We start from the raw sequence: 19,270 nt of genomic DNA, 5'->3' as shown, positions 1-19,270 counted from the left end.
ATGGGATCTCAAAAGAGTCAGACATGACTTAGCAACTAAACAACAATACAAATTTGAGAACATAGAAATATACTTAATGGTGCTAGCTCAAAGACAGTTCAGGAAAAAGTTTTCTTTCCTGAGTGAAGTCTTACGCACAAAAGAGAGAATTGCTATGATGAATAAAAATATATCTACAAAGAAAGAATTATCAAAACAATTTAGGAAGTATTTGTAGCTGGTTTTAGGAAAAGTTTTCTTCCTGATGCCCCTTGCCCTCAAATATTCACCTAGTCTACTTGATATTCCTTCTTTTGAAAAAGTCATTTAAAGCTATTTTTACCAAACACAAGTTCATGTGCCCAATGCCCATGGGATGAAACAAACCAAAACATCAGTAGTTGGAGCAGAAAGATTTATTGCAGGATCATGCAAGGAGACAGGTGGCTTGTATCTGAAAAACCCCCAACTCCTCGAAGGGTTTCAGCAAATCACTTTTAAAGGCAAGACGAGAGAGGGGCATGGCTGGTTGTTGCCAACTTCTTGGTGGAGGAATCGTTTGTTCTTGCAGCTGCCCATGTAGGTCAGTCACAGTGTTCCTGTAAACTTCCAACAGGACAAATACTCTTGTTTCTTCTGCAACTCTTTAATCTCTAAAAAAATGGACTCATCAAAGCCAGAGCCTTAAGAATAGGCTATCCTATATATTTCAGGCTATAGGCAACGTTGTTTTACAAAAGGCACAGAATCAGCATGACTAGACATGGGCAACAAAGCAAAAGTTCAAAGCAAAATACATTTTAAGCTAACTGCAGAAAATTCAGAAATAAACAACGTGCTACAGTAGAGTATACTCAGGAACGTGCCCAATGTAAACACTATGACTTCCCCTCTGTGACTTTGGAGACACTTACAGCGTTTGCTTCATCATGACTTAACTATTTGCATGTTTTATGTGTTAGTATTTTTCTATGCGTTTCACTTTTTTTTAATATTGTTTAAAATACAGATGTCCTGTTTATAATGCTCCCTCGATTTTTTCATTGAGAAGACATGTCGGAACACGTGTACCCCGGTGGCGGATGCATGTTGATGTATGGCAAAACCAATACAATATTGTAAAGTAAAAAAAAAAATAATAATAATAATAAAATTTTTTTTAAAAAAGACATGTCTAAGTAGCAATTTGAGGGCTTCCCTGGTAGCTCGGTGGTAAAGAATCTGCCTGCCAATGCAGGAGACATAGTTCGATCCCTGATCTGGGAAGCGGAGCAACTAAGCCCATCTGTCATAAATACTGAGCCTGTGCTTAGAGCCCGGGGGTCCCAGCCGCTGAGCCCCCTGCCACAGTTCCTGCAGCCTGCAGACGCTACAGCCTGTGCTCCGCAACAAAGGAAGCCACCGCGATGAAAAGCCTGCGCACCGCAGCCGGAGAGTAGCCCCACTGGCTGCAACTGGAGAAAACCCTGCGCAGCAACGAAGACCCAGCACAGCCAAAAATGAATGCACAAATAAAGGCTTTAAAATGAAAAAAAAAAAAAAAAACAAGTAGCAATTTGATTCTGGCAAAGAAAATATGTCTCCTCACAGGTTAAATTTATACAGAAGACAAGTGGGAAAAAAAACCCTTTGAAAGACAAATCCGTTGTGTGCTTCCTGCCAATAAGGGCATACTTCCTCGTTGTCATTAATGAAAGATAACACACGCTTTTCAAAGTTCCGTAAGACATTCCAAACAAAGAAAACACTCAAATGAGTCACCTGTTTCCACATTCAAGGTTAAGAAGCCATATAAATTTCTCCAGCCTCCGGCACAGAACACCAAATGCCCCGTAAGTGCGAGGAGACAGCTATGCGGCTGGCGCTGCTATGCGCTGCCTGCCTGCTGCCCGGCAGCCCGGCCCTGCCACTCGGCCCGGGCCCGGGAGGCGAGGGCGACCCACGCTGGCAGCTGGCTCAGGTACGTCTCTGGCCCGCTCTCCCGGGCCGCCACGGACTTTCCAGACAAACTGTGCTTTGCCACTTTAATAACTTTCCCTATTATAAAGGCAATATATGATTTAATCAAGTAGCGATTAAGTGCAGGCTCTGAAGCTTGCCCAAAGGGGATTCAAGTTCCACCTCCTCCACTCGACTGCGTGGATGGACAGAGGCGTGTTATTAACCTTTGAGTTTCAGTTTTATAGCTGAAGATACAACGATATCAGTCAAATAGGGGTGTTGTGAAGCAACATCCCTGAGACATATTATATAAATTGAAGCTTTCACGACCACTACAGTGTATTGTAACTCGAGATATTCTCATAAAGAGCAAAGCGATGCTCCTTAAGATGAGGACCCTAGTGATGGAGAGACTTGAGAACAGAAAATGAGGGTAGATGTTGCAGCTCTCCTGCTGATAAACCGATGATGATGGGTGAGGCATGAACTTCTGACTTCGTTTTCTCATATATCCAGTGGAGACAGTAATACTGTGTTTTATCTGGAGAAGTCTAGCAAATAAATGAAGTGGTAACAATACCAGGTATCATGTATGTAACAACTTCAGATTATGAAATACGTCCTAAACGTGGTGTCATTGAATCCTCAGCTCTATCCTGGGAAAAAGAAGAAACCAAAGTAAAAGTAATTCACATCCCACATACTTGCTAACTGTAGAGACAAGAGTCAAGAACAAGTTCTGGTTCAAAAGTCATGTACTTTCCAATATATTACTTAATAATTATCCTAATGTGAGTGAGGGACAGAAAGTGTTAGTGGCTCAGTCGAGTCCAACTCTTTTTCGACCCCATGGACTACAGCCCACAGGGCTCCTCTGCCCATGGGATTCTCCAGGCAAGAATACTGGAGTGGGTGGCCATTCCCTTCTCCATGGGATCTTCCTGACCCAGGGATCAAACTCAAGCCTCCTTGGGTTCTCCTTCAGATTCTTTACAGGCTGAGCCACCAGAGAAGCCCAAAGTGTAATTAATTATTATTTGGTAAAAGTATTGTTTATAAATTTAAGCATAAGAAAAGTTGAGTTTTATTTCACACTAACTTTGACTTTTTTCAAAGTCCCTGTAATGTGTTGGATTGAACCATATGAAATTACTGATATTTGACCATTTTAAAAAAGTATTTATTTTATTTTTGGCTGCGCTGGGTCTTCGTTGCTGTATGTGGGCTTCCTCCAGTTGCAATGCATAGCCTTGTCATCGTGGTGGCATCTCTCGTAAGGACAATAGGCTCAGTATCTGTGGCACACAGGCTTAGTTGCGCCCCGGCATGTGGAATCCTCCCAGAGCAGGGGTCAAACCCATGTCCTCTGCATTGGCAGGCAGAGTTTTAACAACTGGACCATCAAGGAGGTCCTATTTGACTATTTTCTTTTGATCTGAAAAAGGTCCATTTCATATGGTTCCAACCTTCTGGATTCAGAAGGAGTCCACTTGCAGGAGTGTTGAGCCCCTCCACCCAGGGTGCAGATTGCCAGGAAACCAGAGGGAGGTTCTCTAGTTTTAAAGGAAGGTAGGAAAAGTCATCTCAAGGATACTGAGAGATTTCTTCCAGAAAGTGTCTTTGCAAAGCTGGTAGCTCTGGAAGGGAGAAAATGAGCTATTTGTTTTTAAATCAGGGATTAACTCCCAACTGTCATGGATGAACAGTGAGTACTTGTATTGAATGAAACACAGTCTTGGGAACAGGAAGAGAGAGCACCTTACTGCTAAGGTTACTTACGTGAAGTTCATAAACCTAACTCATTTTGACGGCACTATCACACATTAACATGACGCTGTATGTTTTTCTGAGAAAATGGGCTTTGGAATCAGAATTGGAGTTCAAATATCCGTTCCTTTTGTTACTCCTGGGGTGACTTCATGCAAGTTACTCCCCTTCTCTGAGCCATGATTCTTCAAATGTGAAATAGGAAAGTATTGCCATACCCAACTTCCAGGGTGGTTATGAGGTTTAAATAAGATAAGCATATAAAGCTCTTGGTATAGTCCCTGCCACTAGTAAGTGCTTCATCAAGGTTCTGGGGAGGCTGCTGCTGTTGTTATTTTCATCCACTCTCTATTTTTTCCTATTTAGGAAAAAATAAATATCCTCACACCCATTCACTGGGGTCCTTTAAGAAATTCCCCCGGACCTAACGGCACATGGAACACACCTAAGAAACCTGCTTTACCTTACAGCTTCACAAAGAGGGTTTTACAAAGAACTTAGCTATGGAAAGAGCTCTGGCCTGGCAAGCAGTCAAGAAACTCAGGACCAGTTTGCCTACTAGCATAATACGTGACTGCGGAGCACATCATTTAGTTACTATGAGTTTTGATTTCTTCACCTAGAAAATACATATATTAAATGAAATAATGTCCTAATTTCCTTTCCCAGGACTAAAATGTTAAAACCGTTAACCTCAGGGGACCTGACCTCCAGAGCATCTTAGAAAGGGCTGGGTGACTTTGGATCTCCCCAAAGGGTCTCTGATGCCAAGGGCAGACCTCAGGTGCACACCTTGAGGGCAAACGGGGCACTCTTCCTGACTATTAAAAACAAGTCTGTGTTTTAAAATTATACAATGGGATAACAGAAAAAGAGAGGGACTCTTTTCTTTCGGCCATGAAATGAAATGGCAATGACTCATCATCAATATTACATTTCCTTCTCATGAATGTACTTTTGTTTTACCTGGTTACTGTGTAACTATTCTGCCTTCAAACTACTGTTTGGGTCCATAGGAATCAGAGGCAAAGATGTGCAGACTTCTGAGATAAAAGAAGACAACAAACAAGAATTACAGATCAATTACTCTTTCCAACAGGACTATCTTAAGAGGTTTTATTCATCTGACTCAAAAATTAAGAATGCCAATAGTTTAGAAGTCAGACTCAAGCGGATGGAAGGATTCTTTCACCTGCCTATAACTGGAATATTAAGCCCCCGTATTATAGAGATCATGGAGAAGCCCAGATGTGGAGTACCAGATGTTGCAGAATTTTCGCTATTCCCAAATCATCCTAAATGGACTTCTAAAGTAGTTACCTACAGGTCAGTTTTGCTTTGGCTCATTTTGGCAAAAGCAATATAGTCTTTTTCCTAAAAAGTCAAACATTGTTTTCTTGCTTGCTACCAGGATCATGTCATATACTTCAGACTTACCACATATCACAGTGAATCAATTAGTGGCCAAGGCCTTCAAAATATGGAGCGAAGCAATCCCACTGACGTTTAAGAGACTTAGATGGGGAACTGCTGATATCATGATTGGCTTTGCAAGAAGAGGTAAGGAAGATTCCTTCAGGCTGATTCTGTGTGCTGTTTTGCTTGTTGTGTATATCCGTGCCCTCCTGTTTTCCAGATTTAAAATCTTTAATGAGATATAGATAGATGATAGATACATCAATCTCTTTACAGATTAATGGGATACAGATATAAAGATATACATATATGTCAATGTTACTACATTTTTTTTCTAGTCCATTAATTTAGAGCCACTTTTTATAGCAGAAGATGGCAAACTATGATCCATGTGCCAAATCCGTAAATAAATATTTATTAGAACATAGCCATTCAGTTCAGTTCAGTCACTCAGCCATGTCTGACTCTATGACCCCATGGACTGCAGCACGCCAGGCCTCCCTGTCCATCACCAACTCCCAGAGCTTACTCAGACTTATGTCCATTGAACCAGGGTCTCCTGCAATGCAGGCGCATTCTTTACCAACTGAGCTATGAGGGAAGCCCGAACACAGCCATGTTCTTTCACTTACCTATTGTCTGTGAGTGCGTTGGGCTACAATGACAGACTTTAGTAAATACAGCAGAGATCATGAAGCCCACAAATCTGGTCCTTTGCAGAAAAAGTTTGCCAACCTCTATTTTATAACATGAATCATTTTATATATGTGTGTAAGTTATAAGCAAGGGCTTCCCAAGTAGTGCTAGTGGTAAAGACCTGCCTGCCAGTGCAGGAGACATATGAGACATGTGTTTGATCCCTAGCTTGGGAAGGTCCCCTGGAGGAGGGCATGGCAACCCACTCCATATCCTTGCCTGGAGAACCCCGTGGACAGAGAAGCCAGGCAGGCTACGGTCCACAGTGTCGCAGGGAGTCAGACACGACTGAAGCAACTTAGCATGCACGCACATATATAAGCAAAAGAAGAGGTTACAACTTCCAAAAGCCCTAAGTGGTCTCCAAGAATTGAACTGCCCCTGTGGCCTATTGCCAACACCTTTCATGTATTTAGTAAGAAAGCAGAAAATATAAAATTTTATATTAAAGGGCTTAAGGAGATAAAACCCATATACATGAACTGCTATTAATTACTGGTGCTTCATGGTACAAATTTTTGAGGCAAATGTTGCTCTTTTGGCCTGCTTTAATATTATACTTCCTGGGTGCTGTGAATTTAGCTGAAATTTAAATTTAAACACAATATTGACAAGAGTGAAGAAAACCTTATAGAAAGCACTGATCACGACACTCCATGCTTTTTAAGAACCAGATAAGTTGGATATGGCCAGATAACAGTTTGAAAATAAATTTCTCTGCATCACAAATAAAAGCACATCAAAATCTACTTTAGGACACCTTGAGCACAGTTCTTCAAGAAACTACTATATTCACAAAGAATAAGCTAGATTTTTATGAAAACTTACATTAAATGATATTCAATTACCTGCTGAATCCAGTATTCTCCACTCTGCCACCATGCGGCAAAGGAAAATGATCAAATTTAACGTTTAGATGGCACCATAAATTAGATGTGAATGTTTTAAAGTCCTGCATCAGTAAGCTTTCAAAATGTGGAGGTTATCAGGGATGAGCAGCAGCTGTATGAAAGAAAAAGTTCCTGTGACAAACAAATACCCAAACCACCCTGTCATGTAGCTGGCTGCTTGGACTGATCTTTTTCACCTCACTAATCATATAGACTGAAAGATGGAATGACTGGATATAGATTCAGTCTCTAAAGGCAATCGCCCTGCTTTCTTTCAGCTCACGGGGACCCGTATCCCTTTGATGGGCCAGGAGCCACACTGGCTCATGCCTTTGCACCCGGGCCAGGCCTGGGAGGAGATGCTCACTTCGATGAGGATGAACGCTGGACTGATGGTATCGGGATAGGTACAGCATCCTGTATCTCTTCCACTACACATCCTTTTTAAAATCCTGAACTTTCCATATCTTAACTCTCTCTAACTTTGATAATTGCTTTGATTAATAATAGTTATCTAGTCTTGCTAACTGCCAACCTCTGTGCTTTAAATGTGCTCATAATGTTCCACGTATGGAAGATGGAGGCTCCGGCTACAGAGTCAAGCAACATTGGGTTCAATTTGCTCTACCTCTACCAGTTAGTCACATTCTCTTTGGACAAGTTACTTAACTTCTCTGAGCCTCAGTTTCCTCATCTGTGAAATGGAACTGTAAGTAATTCCCACCCCACAGGATTGTTGTTTGAATTAAATGAGATAATGCTTATGCAATGCTTAGCATAGTGCTTGGAATATATTAATATTTCAATAAATTATAACTATTTTGTATATATCCCCCAAATATTTTTTAATTAAAGGAGAAAAAGGGGCTGCTGCCGCCGCCGCTAAATCACTCAGTCGTGTCCAACTCTGTGCGACCCCATAGACAGCAGCCCACCAGGCTCCCCTGTCCCTGGGATTCTCCAGGCAAGAACACTGGATCGGGTTGCCATTTCCTTCTCCAATGCATGAAAGAGAAAAGTGAAAGTGAAGTCGTTCAGTCGTTTCCAACTCTTAGCGACCCCATGGACTGCAGCCCACCAGGCTCCTCCATCCATGGGATTTTCCAGGTAAAAGGACTGGAGTGGGGTGCCATTGCCTTCTCTGGAAAAAGGGGCAGAGACTATGATATTTCGAGTATTATATATAATTCTAATATTATATGGGCTTCCTAGTTTCCTCTAGTCACAAATAATCCACATGCCAATGCAGGAGACATAGAGATGTGGGTTCGATCCCTAGGACAGGAAGATCCCCTGAAGGAGGGCATGGCAACCCATTCCAGTATTCTTGCCTGGAGAATCCCATGGACAGAGGATCCCGCTGGGCTACAGTCCATAGCGTTGCAAAGACACGGGCACAACTGAAGCAACAGCACTCACACACTAATATTAGTCATTATTGGTCAGAAAGAACCCACACTATAACCCAGCCCATTGTGGTCATCATTTTACAAAGTGGAAGATGATAGACAAAACAGAAAACTAATGAAGAGAAGCTCTAGATAAATAATCCTAATTGAAAACAATGCTTTTAAAAAATTGGCTACTAACTGGCCCTGAAAGTGAAATGAATACCTGTGTTTGGCAGTGGGAATTCACCACCATAGTGATGCCTTGCTGTGAAAATCTAACCTGTGTAAAATTATGACACTGCTTCCATCTCACATCTTGCGTGTGTTTTCATTCTTCCCTCTTCCCACTCAAAGTAAACTAAAGACACCTTCCTTCAGTCTAATGCACCATGATTGGAACTCTGGCCCCTCAAACTCACACACTCGCAACTTCCTTGTTATTTGCAAAGCCTATCTATGAGTCTGAGGGAGAGAGAACATATATTTAACACACTTTAACAAATCGAAAGCAAATTGCAGCCTTGCCTGGAGGTCCTGCCCTACAGTCATGCTTTCTCAAAACCAGCTTTCTCTCTCCTGCTATTCAGAGCCACTATCATTGGGCTTCCCTGGTGGCTCAGAGGTTAAAGCGTCTGCCCGCAATGCGGGAGACCTGGGTTCAATCCCTGGGTCGGAAAGATCCCCTGGAGAAGGAAGTGGCAACCCACTCCAGTATTCTTGCCTGGAGAATCCCATGGACGGAGGAGCCTGGTGGGCCACAGTCCACGGGGTCACAAAGAGTCAGACATGACTAAGAGACTTCACTTTCACTTTCATCATTTATTGAATATTCATCATTTTTCAGATATTGGGAAATTCAAGTTATTATGACAAATCTATAAGGTAGGAATTATTGTCTCCATTTAACAGATGAGGAACTGAGCCTCAGCAATACCCATTAATTTGTCCAGAGTTGTCCAGCTAGTAAGTAGCTGAGCCAGGTTTCAAACTCAGGTCTTTATAATAATCCTTTGCTTTCTGCTTCTGAACACTGCTGAGTGATTACATAAGAAGCAAATAGGCAGAAAAAAAATTATATTTTCTTAAAACCAGAAGTGGTGATAAGATTAAAGTACTACTTTTCTGATTCCTCTTTTAAACCTACCTCCTCATGAAGGCCTGGAAACAAATAATAAAACTATGGAGGATTTAAAGAGTTAGGTATCTTATAGTTACTTTGATTTTGATTATATGTTTTGATTTTATTATACATATAGTTATTTTTACAGTCACTGTATGTCTCTCTTTGGTCTCAGGAGTTAACTTCCTGTATGTTGCAACACATGAGCTTGGCCATTCCTTAGGTCTGAGTCATTCGTCTGATCCTAATGCTGTGATGTATCCAACCTACAGCAAAGAAGATTCCAAGAATTTCAAACTTTCACAGGATGATATCAACGGAATTCAGCTATTATACGGTAATACTTCCATATTTCCATAAGGAGGCATTGTCTCCTTATGGTAGGCCTGAATGAGAAAGGCTGGGAAATAGGTATTTACTTTGAAAAACACACTGGAACATATATCTCTAAAAGCCTATTGAGGGGAGAAATTTGAGACATTAGATACTTGAAATCTAATCAGACTATCTTATACTATGAGAATATTTATACTATGATTTTAAGTTTTCAGTAATATAATATCATTTGATGAAATCGTGAAAATGAAACTTCAAGGGGTTTTTCTTTAAGCTGCAACTCACTCTTACTTCTTGCTCGATTCAAGTACTTTAGGAGTCTCCCCCACAGGGATGGACTGAGGAATATAACACCTTCCCCTGTAGCTTCCCACTCCCAAGGATTTGGCCCTAGAGGAGGAAAAGTGACCTAATTTTTCCTGCCTGCATGTGTACATAGGGAAAGGGGTTAACCATAAACAGTGACTTCTTATAATTGTTAGTCATGACTGTATGAATATCCCATGTCCCAATCTACATGGGATTTTTTTGTTTTAATCAATTTCCAAACTCAGTTTTAAAAAAATTAACTGATTTGTATTTGCTTGATCAAGTCAGAAAGAGTATTGTGAGAAAGAAATCAAAGGACAAGGATAAAAAGCTATGTCTCCAGACAAATGAAAGATTTAATTATATAGGTATTAAATGTAAAGAGTTTATTAATTCTTATAGAAAATATAATAGTAATAGAGCAGAAAATATAATAGTAGGAATCAAAGAAGATAAATAAATCATCCAAGGACAAATTCTGGGTTCTTGAACAAAGATTCCAAGCCAGGGCTGCATGACTTCACACGTTCTACTACACAATTCAGCTGATCACTACTTAGTATGCTTTTAAAAGCAATTTGGAAAAGAGAATATATACAGAATGATATCTTTAAGTAAACAGATACAATTAAACTTTTCTGGCAAAAATGTCAGGATGATAAGAATACACTGCAAAAAGATCACCTAAGAGTCTTTGAATGTTCAGAAAAGCAATGAAAGTGCTCCCACATAATAAGTAATGCAATGTCCTCAGAGGGAAATTACTCCTGAAAGATAACAGATTGAAGCTGTAATTTACTATTAATCAGCTTTTCTCAAATTGTGTTTCCAGAACACTTGGCCTACCAGACAATTCCCGCCCCTACCCAGCCCCCACCAAAAAAAAAAAAAGATGCTTTGGAGAAACAAATTCAAAAACCACTACCTACTGTATTTGAGGTACACAGGATGTTACAGAGAACCTAACAAACTCTCATTTAATTCAGCGCTTACTAAATTACAATCCTCTCTGTGGAACACCCATTGAGCCCTCTCAGAATAGCATTTCAAAGAAGACAGTTTGGAAAATATCATGTAACTGTACCTCAAAGTTCTTATTTAAGGAGATGCTGCTGTCAAAAAAGTTCATGAAACACTGACAACTGTTGGCAGTTTTCACCAACAAAGTAGAAAATATTATTAGTACCTCCCCCTTATATAAAACCATGGAACTCATGGATTAGTGCTTTATATCCTATGTTTTAGAGAGTGAGGTGCCTCCAGTCAAAGTTGGAAAGAGGTAGCTTCTGGATAAATTAAAGCAAGACTTAATTATATAGGTATTAAATGTAAGGTGTTTATTAACCCAAGAAGTGATATGAGCAGAAAATATAAATTCAAAAGAATGTGATTAAACTCACAAATGTAGAATTCCCAATATTCTTTTCAGGATTATAAAAATAATAGCTAAAATGCATCAAGTTTATATAGCGTACCAAGCATTTCACATGCATTATCTTGTTTATTCCAACAATCCAGTAAATTCTTAGTGCCCTTGTTCTATAGATTGGTAATCTAATACAAAGAGAGGCTGTTAATAAGGAGTATCTTACCCAAGATCATGCATCTGGTAAAATGGCAGAGACAGGATGCAAAAGTATCTGACCCCCAAGGCCTACACACTATTCAGTGCTGCCTTTTTAGCCTTTGGAGGTTCATCTTCGAAACTTGTCCCAGGCATAGAAAAGTGGGCTGGATGAATGAGTACCTACTGCAACACTTCTTGTGTTTTTTTAGCCTTAGGATTTGTGTGTGTGTGTGTTTTATACAATGCCAGAACGTTCTTATTTTTGTCTCTTAACAGGAAAGAGAAATGATTCAAGAAAAAAATAGAAACTTCAGCAAAACACACCTTCATTCATTGGGTTCTATGTAACCATTCCCAACCAGAATTAATGAGCACTGTTCCCGTCTTCCATTTAACACTTGCTGCCTCCAACCTTGTATTGTGGTTGGTTTTTATGTCTCTCCATTTGCGGATAAACTTGTTCACAACATCAGTATGTCTTACTCATCTATGACTCTCCTCAAGCAAGATGCACTTGGTGGATGACAATAAATGTTAAACATACAGATAAATACAATTTTTATTTCTTGGTAAAACTATTCTGGCTTCCCAGGTGGTATGGTAGTAAAGAATCTGCTTGCCAATGCAGGAGACCCCAGAGACTCGGGTTCGATCCCTGGGTTAGGAAGATCCCCTGGAGCGGGAAACAGTAACCTGCTCCAGTATTCTTGCCTGGAAAGTTCCATGGACAGAGGAGTCTGGCGGGCTACAGTCCATGGGGCCGCAAAGAGTCGGACATGACTGAAGTGACTGAGTACAAAAATGATTTCTATTTGGGAGGACTGTGGCAAAAGAAGATATCCCATACAATGAAATCAAAGGCTGAAACCAAAAACATAAGTAACCCCACCACATTATTTTGGGTGTTCAGTTGCCCTTAAACTATTATCAGGTCAGGTATGGTGTAATATAACCCAAGACAGTAGAGCCCAAAAGCACACTAAGTTCCCCTCACCCTTTGGGCTGAGCGCTCACTGTGAGTATTCTGGGTAGTCCAGTGATTCCCACAAAACACATGTGAATTCCCAAGGATTTGCATTCTCATAGCCACTCCCAGCGGCAAGCTCCCCTCGGACCTGACCTCACTCCATCTCTCCCACCACAGCTGCCCTGGCCCCCCTCCTCTGCCCCACGGCAACACAGATATAGATATGGCTCACCCTCTTCTCTCTTCCTTTCTCCAAACCAGTCCTATAGACTTTGTGAGATCTGTATCAACCATGCGGTTTTACACTGCATAAGGACACTGATTGACCAAAACTCCATTTGGATGTTATCCTCATCCTTCACATCCTTGATGCGTCCCAGCGTCAGGAGTTTCCCACCGGCCAGCAGCCTCCGCAGGCCCCAACCTCCTCCCTCATCTCTCCTGATCTTCAGATCTCTACACCCTAGTCCTTGTAGCTTCCCTCAGAAGCTCATCTCCTGAAGTCCAAGGAGCTCTCCCTTTCCAGGCGTAGAGACTCACTACCATGTTTCTGTGGGAAAAACACTCTCCATGTGGGGCTTAACCCTCAGCAGGACAGAACCGGAAAAGGCTTTTCCATGTGAGCTGCTCCTCCATACGCCCTACACCCCTGCATGGTTTTCTTTGCAAATGGGGGGATGAATAATTGGAACTGACTTTCTTTCTGATACAAATAATGCCACACATAAGCGCCCTGAAAAGATCTGTTATTTCACCCAAAATATATCAATAATTCAAAACTCAGAAATACTGCCAAAACCATTAGGAAACCATTCCAAAAATACAAAAAATGAGAAGGGGAATCCACTACCTAGGCAAAATATAAGGTATATATGAATAGGAGTTCAAAGATTTTTTAGAAACATAAGGGAACAGGTCTATGATAAAAATGTAGAAGAAGATAGAAGTCATTAAAATTCCTCATTTTGTAGATGATAAAACAGATCAAGAGAAGTTAAGTGATTTCCATCAGTTTCATAGTAAACAAATATCTTGTATTTAAAGCATTTCTTGTTTTTTTGTTTGCATTTTGCTTTGGCAGCAGAACACAGTATCTATCTCGCAGCTGAAATGCAGGTTAATTGTTTTGACCTGCCCAGCATCCTTTCACCCTACTTTTGGGGACAGGGACCCTCTTTCTCCTTTGTAGACTGTCTTAGTGAGACATCACTAAGTATGCCACATACTGCCAGGGCTGAGAAGGCTTACAGGAACCAAGTTTGGCCTCTCGGACACTCACCTGTAAACACCAGAGGCTGATTTACCCTGGCAGTGGGTTTTGGAGACACTGCCTACTCAGTCCTACACTCAGATAAATCTCTGAAGCTGCCTTGGGTCCTGTCCTACAAACATCTCAGGTACAGGGCTTCTCTTTGAGGTTTTGCAGCTGACTACAGGGCTTTCCAATAAATTTTATCTTTTGCTTCTACTAACCAGAGTCAGTTTGTGCCTGTTGTTTGCAAATCTCTGCCATGGTAGCTTGACCAGCTCTCCTATGGTGTATGACACAAGGGCTCTGTTGTGTATCTCACCAGTCTTAAATATGAAGTTAAGCACTAACTAAGCATAGAAACTGAATTTTCTTATTTCTATGCAAAATGCATAAGCTCACTTCTAACTAGAAATCCTGCCTAGAAAATAAGAACCCATGTTCTTTTTTTTTTTAATTATGGTTAAGTACACATAAAATTTACCGTTTTAGCCATTTTTAAGTGTATAGTTCATATTAAGTATACCCATATTGTTCTGCAAGAGTAAATGTTCTTACCCTTGGCACTATTAGCATGTTCAACTGACTAATTCTTCATGAGAGGCTGTTCTGGGCATTGGATGATGCTCAGCAGCATCCCATGGCCTCCCCACTCAGTTCAGTTCAGTTCAATCACTCAGTCATGTCCGACTCTGCAATCCCATGGACTGCAGCATGCCAGGCCTGTCCATCACCAACTCCAGAGTTTACTCAAACTCACGTCCATTGAGTCGGTGATGCCATCCAACCATCTCATCCTCTGTTGCTCCCTTCTTCTCCCCACTAGATGCCAGTAAACCGTCCTCAATCATGGCAACCAAAGATGTCTTACAACACTGCCAAATGACCTCTAAGGGGCAAAATAACCCTTAGTTGAGATCTATGAAGCTAGAGAAAATAAATTCTTATTTTAATGAATTATACGCAATGTCCCTTTACCTTTTTTCATCCCTTTCATCTGCTAATCCTGGGCCATCCCATGGGAAAGGAGAACCAACAAAAGATTAATGTGGCTTTGTTTTTGAGACATTTATTTGACAAAGGGACTATCATATTTTAAGGAATAAAACCAACTGTATGTTAAAACCAAAATACTGCATACTTACAGAAGTTCACAAAACTTGTTTATATTTTATTGATTACTTTTATTATCTTTTCTAATTTTAAAGTCAAATTCCAGTTTAAAATAAAAGGCTGAGCACTGAAATTTATCTTTACTTTCCTCTGAGTTTCCATCTAATGGTAGTAAGGCAATAAAACAGAATAGAAGGAGGTCTACCCATAGACAAGGAATTTCAATTTATGAAGGAAATTAAAGGAAATTAAATTTATGAAGACCTAATACAGCTGATGGGTGAAATATATCAGACTCAGTCTGGGATATGTGGAGAGGTCTCAAGTGGAAATGAGAGTCAACTATGGTTACAGGATGAAATGTGAATTTGATCAATCATGACAATATAAAAATGTAGGAAATTGGAGCACATTGCCAATGCCACATATTGTAAAACATAATATACATGTTTACATATTAACATTGCTAAAAATAAGATGACATCTTGCAATAGGGGCTGGCAATTCTCCAGGAGATTTGGGTTTGCTTTTGCCTATCACATGGAGCCTATCACCCTGACATCTCTCTACAATGAATCATGTGCTTGGGGTTGTTTTCACTGTACTGTTTGTGTGAATTCAGTCAGCAATTCTGAGAGAGTACCAGGTTGCCAATATCAAAAAAGCAAGAGAGTTCCAGAAAAACATCTACTTCTGCTTTATTGATTATGCCAAAGCCTTTGACTGTGTGGATCACAACAAACTGTGGAAAGTTCTTCAAGAGATGGGAATATCAGACCACCTGACCTGCCTCCTGAAAAATCTATATGCAAGTCAAGAAGCAACAGTTAGAACTGTACATGGAACAACAGACTGTTTCCAAAGCAGGAAAGGAGTTCGTCAAGGCTGTATATTGTCACCTTGCTTATTTAACTTATATGCAGAGTACATCATGTGAAATGTTGGACTGGATGAGGCACAAGCTGGAATCACAATTGCTGGGAGAAATATCGATAACCTCAGATATGCAGATGACACCACCCTTATGGCAGAAAGTGAAGAACTAAACAGCCTCTATATGAAAGTGAAAGAGGACAGTGAAAAAGTTGGCTTAAAGCTCAACATTCAGAAAACTAAGGTCATGGCATCTGGTCCCATCATTCATGGCAAATAGATGAGGAAACAGTGGAAACAGTGACTGACTTTATTTTTGGGGCTCCAAAATCACTGCAGATGGTGACTGCAGCCATGAAATTAAAAGACACTTGCTCCTTGGAAGAAAAGTTATGGCCAACCTAGATAGCATATTAAAAAGCAGAGACATTACTTTGCCAACAAAGGTCCATCTAGTCAAAGCTATGGTTTTTCCACTACTCATGTATGGATGTGAGAGTTGGACCATAAAGAAAGCTGAGCATCAAAGAATTGATGCTTTTGAACTGTGGTGTTGTAGAAGACTCTTGAGTGTCCCTTGGACTGCAAGGAGATCCATCCAACCAGTCCATCCTAAAGGAAATCAGTCCTGAATGTTCATTGGAAGGACTGATGCTGAAGCTGAAACTCCAATACTTTGGCCATGTGATGCAACGGACTGACTCATTTGAAAAGACCCTGATGCTGGGAAAGATTGAAGGCGGGAAGAGAAGGAGATGACAGAAGATGAGATGGTTGGATGGCATCACCAACTCAATGGACATGAGTTTGAGTAAACTCCAGTTGGTGATGGACAGGGAAGCCCAGCGTGCTGCGGTTCATGGGGTTGTAAAGAGTCGGACACGACTGAGCCACTGAAGTGAACTGAACCAGGCTGGAGACCACAAGGTCAGGTAGGATGGTTTCTTCCTCTCAGCTCTATGATTGAGACAGCCATGTGCTCTTGCTGCATTTTTGGTGTGGCAGGTTTACTTCTCTTTAATTCTTTTACCAAAAGACCAGCCATTTGTTATCCCAGCCTTATGTTGGGATCTTATGTTAGAATCTGCTGCTTGAACGTCTTGAACACAGAGATGGTTCATCCTACAATAGATGACATTTTAATTCACTGAAACGTGCTCGCTGGAGTACCAAGTTTAGATGCAGTACATGAAAAGAGACACAACTTTGTACAGTAATCTTCCACAATGGAGTGTTACTCAGCCATTAAAAAGAATACATTTGAATCAGTTCTAATGAGGTGGATGAAACTGGAGCCTATTATACAGAGTGAAGTAAGCCAGAAAGAAAAACACCAATACAGTATACTAACGCATATATATGGAATTTAGAAAGATGGTAACAATAACCCTGTATACGAGACAGCAAAAGAGACACTGATGTATAGAACAGTCTTTTGGATTCTGTGGGAGAGGGAGAGGGTGGGATGATTTGGGAGAATGGCATTGAAATACGTATAATATCATATATGAAATGAGTCGCCAGTCCAGGTTCAATGCACGATACTGGATGCTTGGGGCTGGCGCACTCAGACGACCCAGAGGGATGGTATGGGGAGGGAGGAGGGAGGGGGATGGGGATGGGGAACACATGTATACCTGTGGTGGATTCATTTTGATATTTGGCAAAACCAATACAATATTGTAAAGTTTAAAAATAAAAAAAATTTAAAAAAAAGAAAAGAGACACAATTTTGTACAGTAATTTTCCCTTAAGTTTCAGTTTTCCAGAACTATTGATTTCTTGTCAGTATTTTTAGGGATAAACACAAATAACACTCACCTTCAGATCCTGGCCAGCTGCCTGACAGTCCTTGCTCTCTGAGAATGTCATTGACCCACGGCGGATCCAGAGCGCCAAGTGTTTCCTATCCCACCTCCTGCCACAGTCGTCTGGAGCGAAGGCAGACACCCACCCTAGGCAAGGCCCTTGAGGTATCTTCTCCAGGGGGACTGTGATTCCATTCACTTATTTATTCAATGATATTTATTGAGTGTTTACCATGTTCCAGACACAATTTTAAACTTAAGGATATAATTTCAAACAAAGTCATTATGCATGTGGATCTCACAAATTCACCATAAGCAGTAATGAACAGAGAGACTCAGAAACTGAAATTTCTGAGCTGAGTCTTGTTCATGGTCAGATTCTTTAGGAATACTCCATAAACTTCTGTGGCTCAAGATCCTAGAAATTCTTAGTATTTTCCTTTCGTAAGGCCTGGTTGTTCAGTATTTTTCTGGATTCTATAAGGCATTGTAATGTCCTTTCAATAAATCTCCTCTTCAACTAAGCTAATATCAGAATAAGTCCAAAAATTAAGAGAAATAGTATAACACAGGCATCTTCTTCCTCTCTTCATCAGCATTATCTACCATGGTTTGCCATGGAATCTTCCAGAAAAAATGGAGTCCAACAAGAAAGAACAAAGATCAGATCAAAAGTGACTGAAGAGGGGCTTCCCTGGTGGCTCGGAGGTAAAGAATCCACCTGCCAATGCAGGGTACACGGGTTCCCCTGACTGGGGGAAATTCACAATTGCTGTCACCAGAACTACTGAACCTGTGCTCTAGAGCCTGGAGGCTACTGCTGAGCCCACCCGCCACAACCACTGAAGCATGCACTCCCTAAAGCCTGTGCTCTGCAGCAGGAGAAGCCACCGCAATGAGAGGCCTGCACCCCATAACTGGAGAGTAGCCCCCAGTCTCCACAGCTAGAGGCAAGCCCCTGCAGCAATGAAGACCAAGCACAGCCAAAATAAATTAATAAATAAAATCATTTTTTTAAGTGACTGAAGAGGTATAGACTGTGTAAGCCCCGTGCAAAGCTAACCAGGGCTACCCTTTGTTGTCAGTCCATTGCTGTTAATGTAAAAACAATGATATGTAATAAAAAGAGTATTAACCATGTCTGAGGTTCTGTTTGGGTTCTAGCTGTGCTCTGACAGACAGTAAGGAAAGCTTGGGCTTCCTTACTTCTCTTGGCTTTGGACTATCCTTTGAGTTCTCTTACTTCATAAAGCAGGACTTAGAGATCTAGAATTCAGTGATCAACTAAGGATTCACTCTTGACTAAATTTGCCTGTCAGTTTGATTAGGAAAAACAAGGAGATGAAGGCAGATGTTTGCCATCAGAATCACTCCCTGAGGCTCTACAAGGAAAATAGTCCCAGCTTACAGCACTTAAGCAGACACAAAAAATATGCATGTAGGCATTTCCTTTTCTTCACCTGGCAACTCTTGCAATTCTTCACACCTCGGCCCTGACATTTCCACACCCTCCACTTCACCCCTGCATCTGCTTAGTTCCCCTGAAGTCCTTCCACGGTACCAAACGTGTACCCCTCATGGTCATCTTTTGTCTCACTGACTTCCAATCTTCTGATGAATACACAGTCTCCACTAGATTGTCAGTTCCTTTATGAAGCTGAATGGGTTTTTGTGCAAAGGAAAATTATTCCTAAAGCAAAATGAAAGGTTCACTCACAGAAACCTCTCGTTTAGGTTGTGTCCAAATTAAGAAATCATTCAAAGATTTCTAAAAGACATAAGATCAAGTTATACATTAAAATGTAACTGGATTGATATCCTAGAAATAAAGAAAAAAAACAGAACTTA

At 40.8% G+C, this 19,270-nt stretch overlaps 1 protein-coding gene across 2 annotated transcripts; it reads left to right on the top strand.

Moving 5' to 3' along the window:
- Positions 1-1,745: 1,745 nt before the first annotated feature.
- Positions 1,746-11,902, top strand: MMP7 (matrix metallopeptidase 7). 2 transcript variants are annotated; one of them, XM_070383220.1, is made up of 6 exons: positions 1,746-1,939; positions 4,787-5,013; positions 5,099-5,247; positions 6,968-7,084; positions 9,376-9,537; positions 11,689-11,902. In XM_070383220.1, exons 1-6 carry the CDS (start codon positions 1,805-1,807, stop codon positions 11,715-11,717), a joined length of 819 nt encoding a protein of 272 aa, XP_070239321.1. In that variant the 5' UTR covers positions 1,746-1,804; the 3' UTR covers positions 11,718-11,902. The 2 variants fall into 2 exon arrangements, with proteins under 2 accessions (XP_070239321.1, XP_005899574.2); XM_005899512.2 differs by having other exon boundaries at positions 6,968-7,096.
- The last annotated feature ends 7,368 nt before the right edge of the window (positions 11,903-19,270 follow it).

The sequence above is a fragment of the Bos mutus genome, chromosome 15, assembly GCF_027580195.1.
Source record: "Bos mutus isolate GX-2022 chromosome 15, NWIPB_WYAK_1.1, whole genome shotgun sequence".
Taxonomy (NCBI): domain Eukaryota; kingdom Metazoa; phylum Chordata; class Mammalia; order Artiodactyla; family Bovidae; genus Bos; species Bos mutus.
The sequence above is the reverse complement of the archived record's forward strand: the minus strand, read 5'-3'. Positions and strand labels throughout refer to the sequence as shown.

Excerpts from the sequence above, each read along its gene's own strand:
- MMP7 (XM_005899512.2), top strand. The coding sequence starts at position 1,805 with ATGCCCCGTAAGTGCGAGGAGACAGCTATGCGGCTGGCGCTGCTATGC. Across the intron at positions 1,940-4,786 it reads CACGCTGGCAGCTGGCTCAG|GACTATCTTAAGAGGTTTTA; the intron begins GTACGTCTCTGG and ends TCTTTCCAACAG. Across the intron at positions 5,014-5,098 it reads TCTAAAGTAGTTACCTACAG|GATCATGTCATATACTTCAG; the intron begins GTCAGTTTTGCT and ends GCTTGCTACCAG.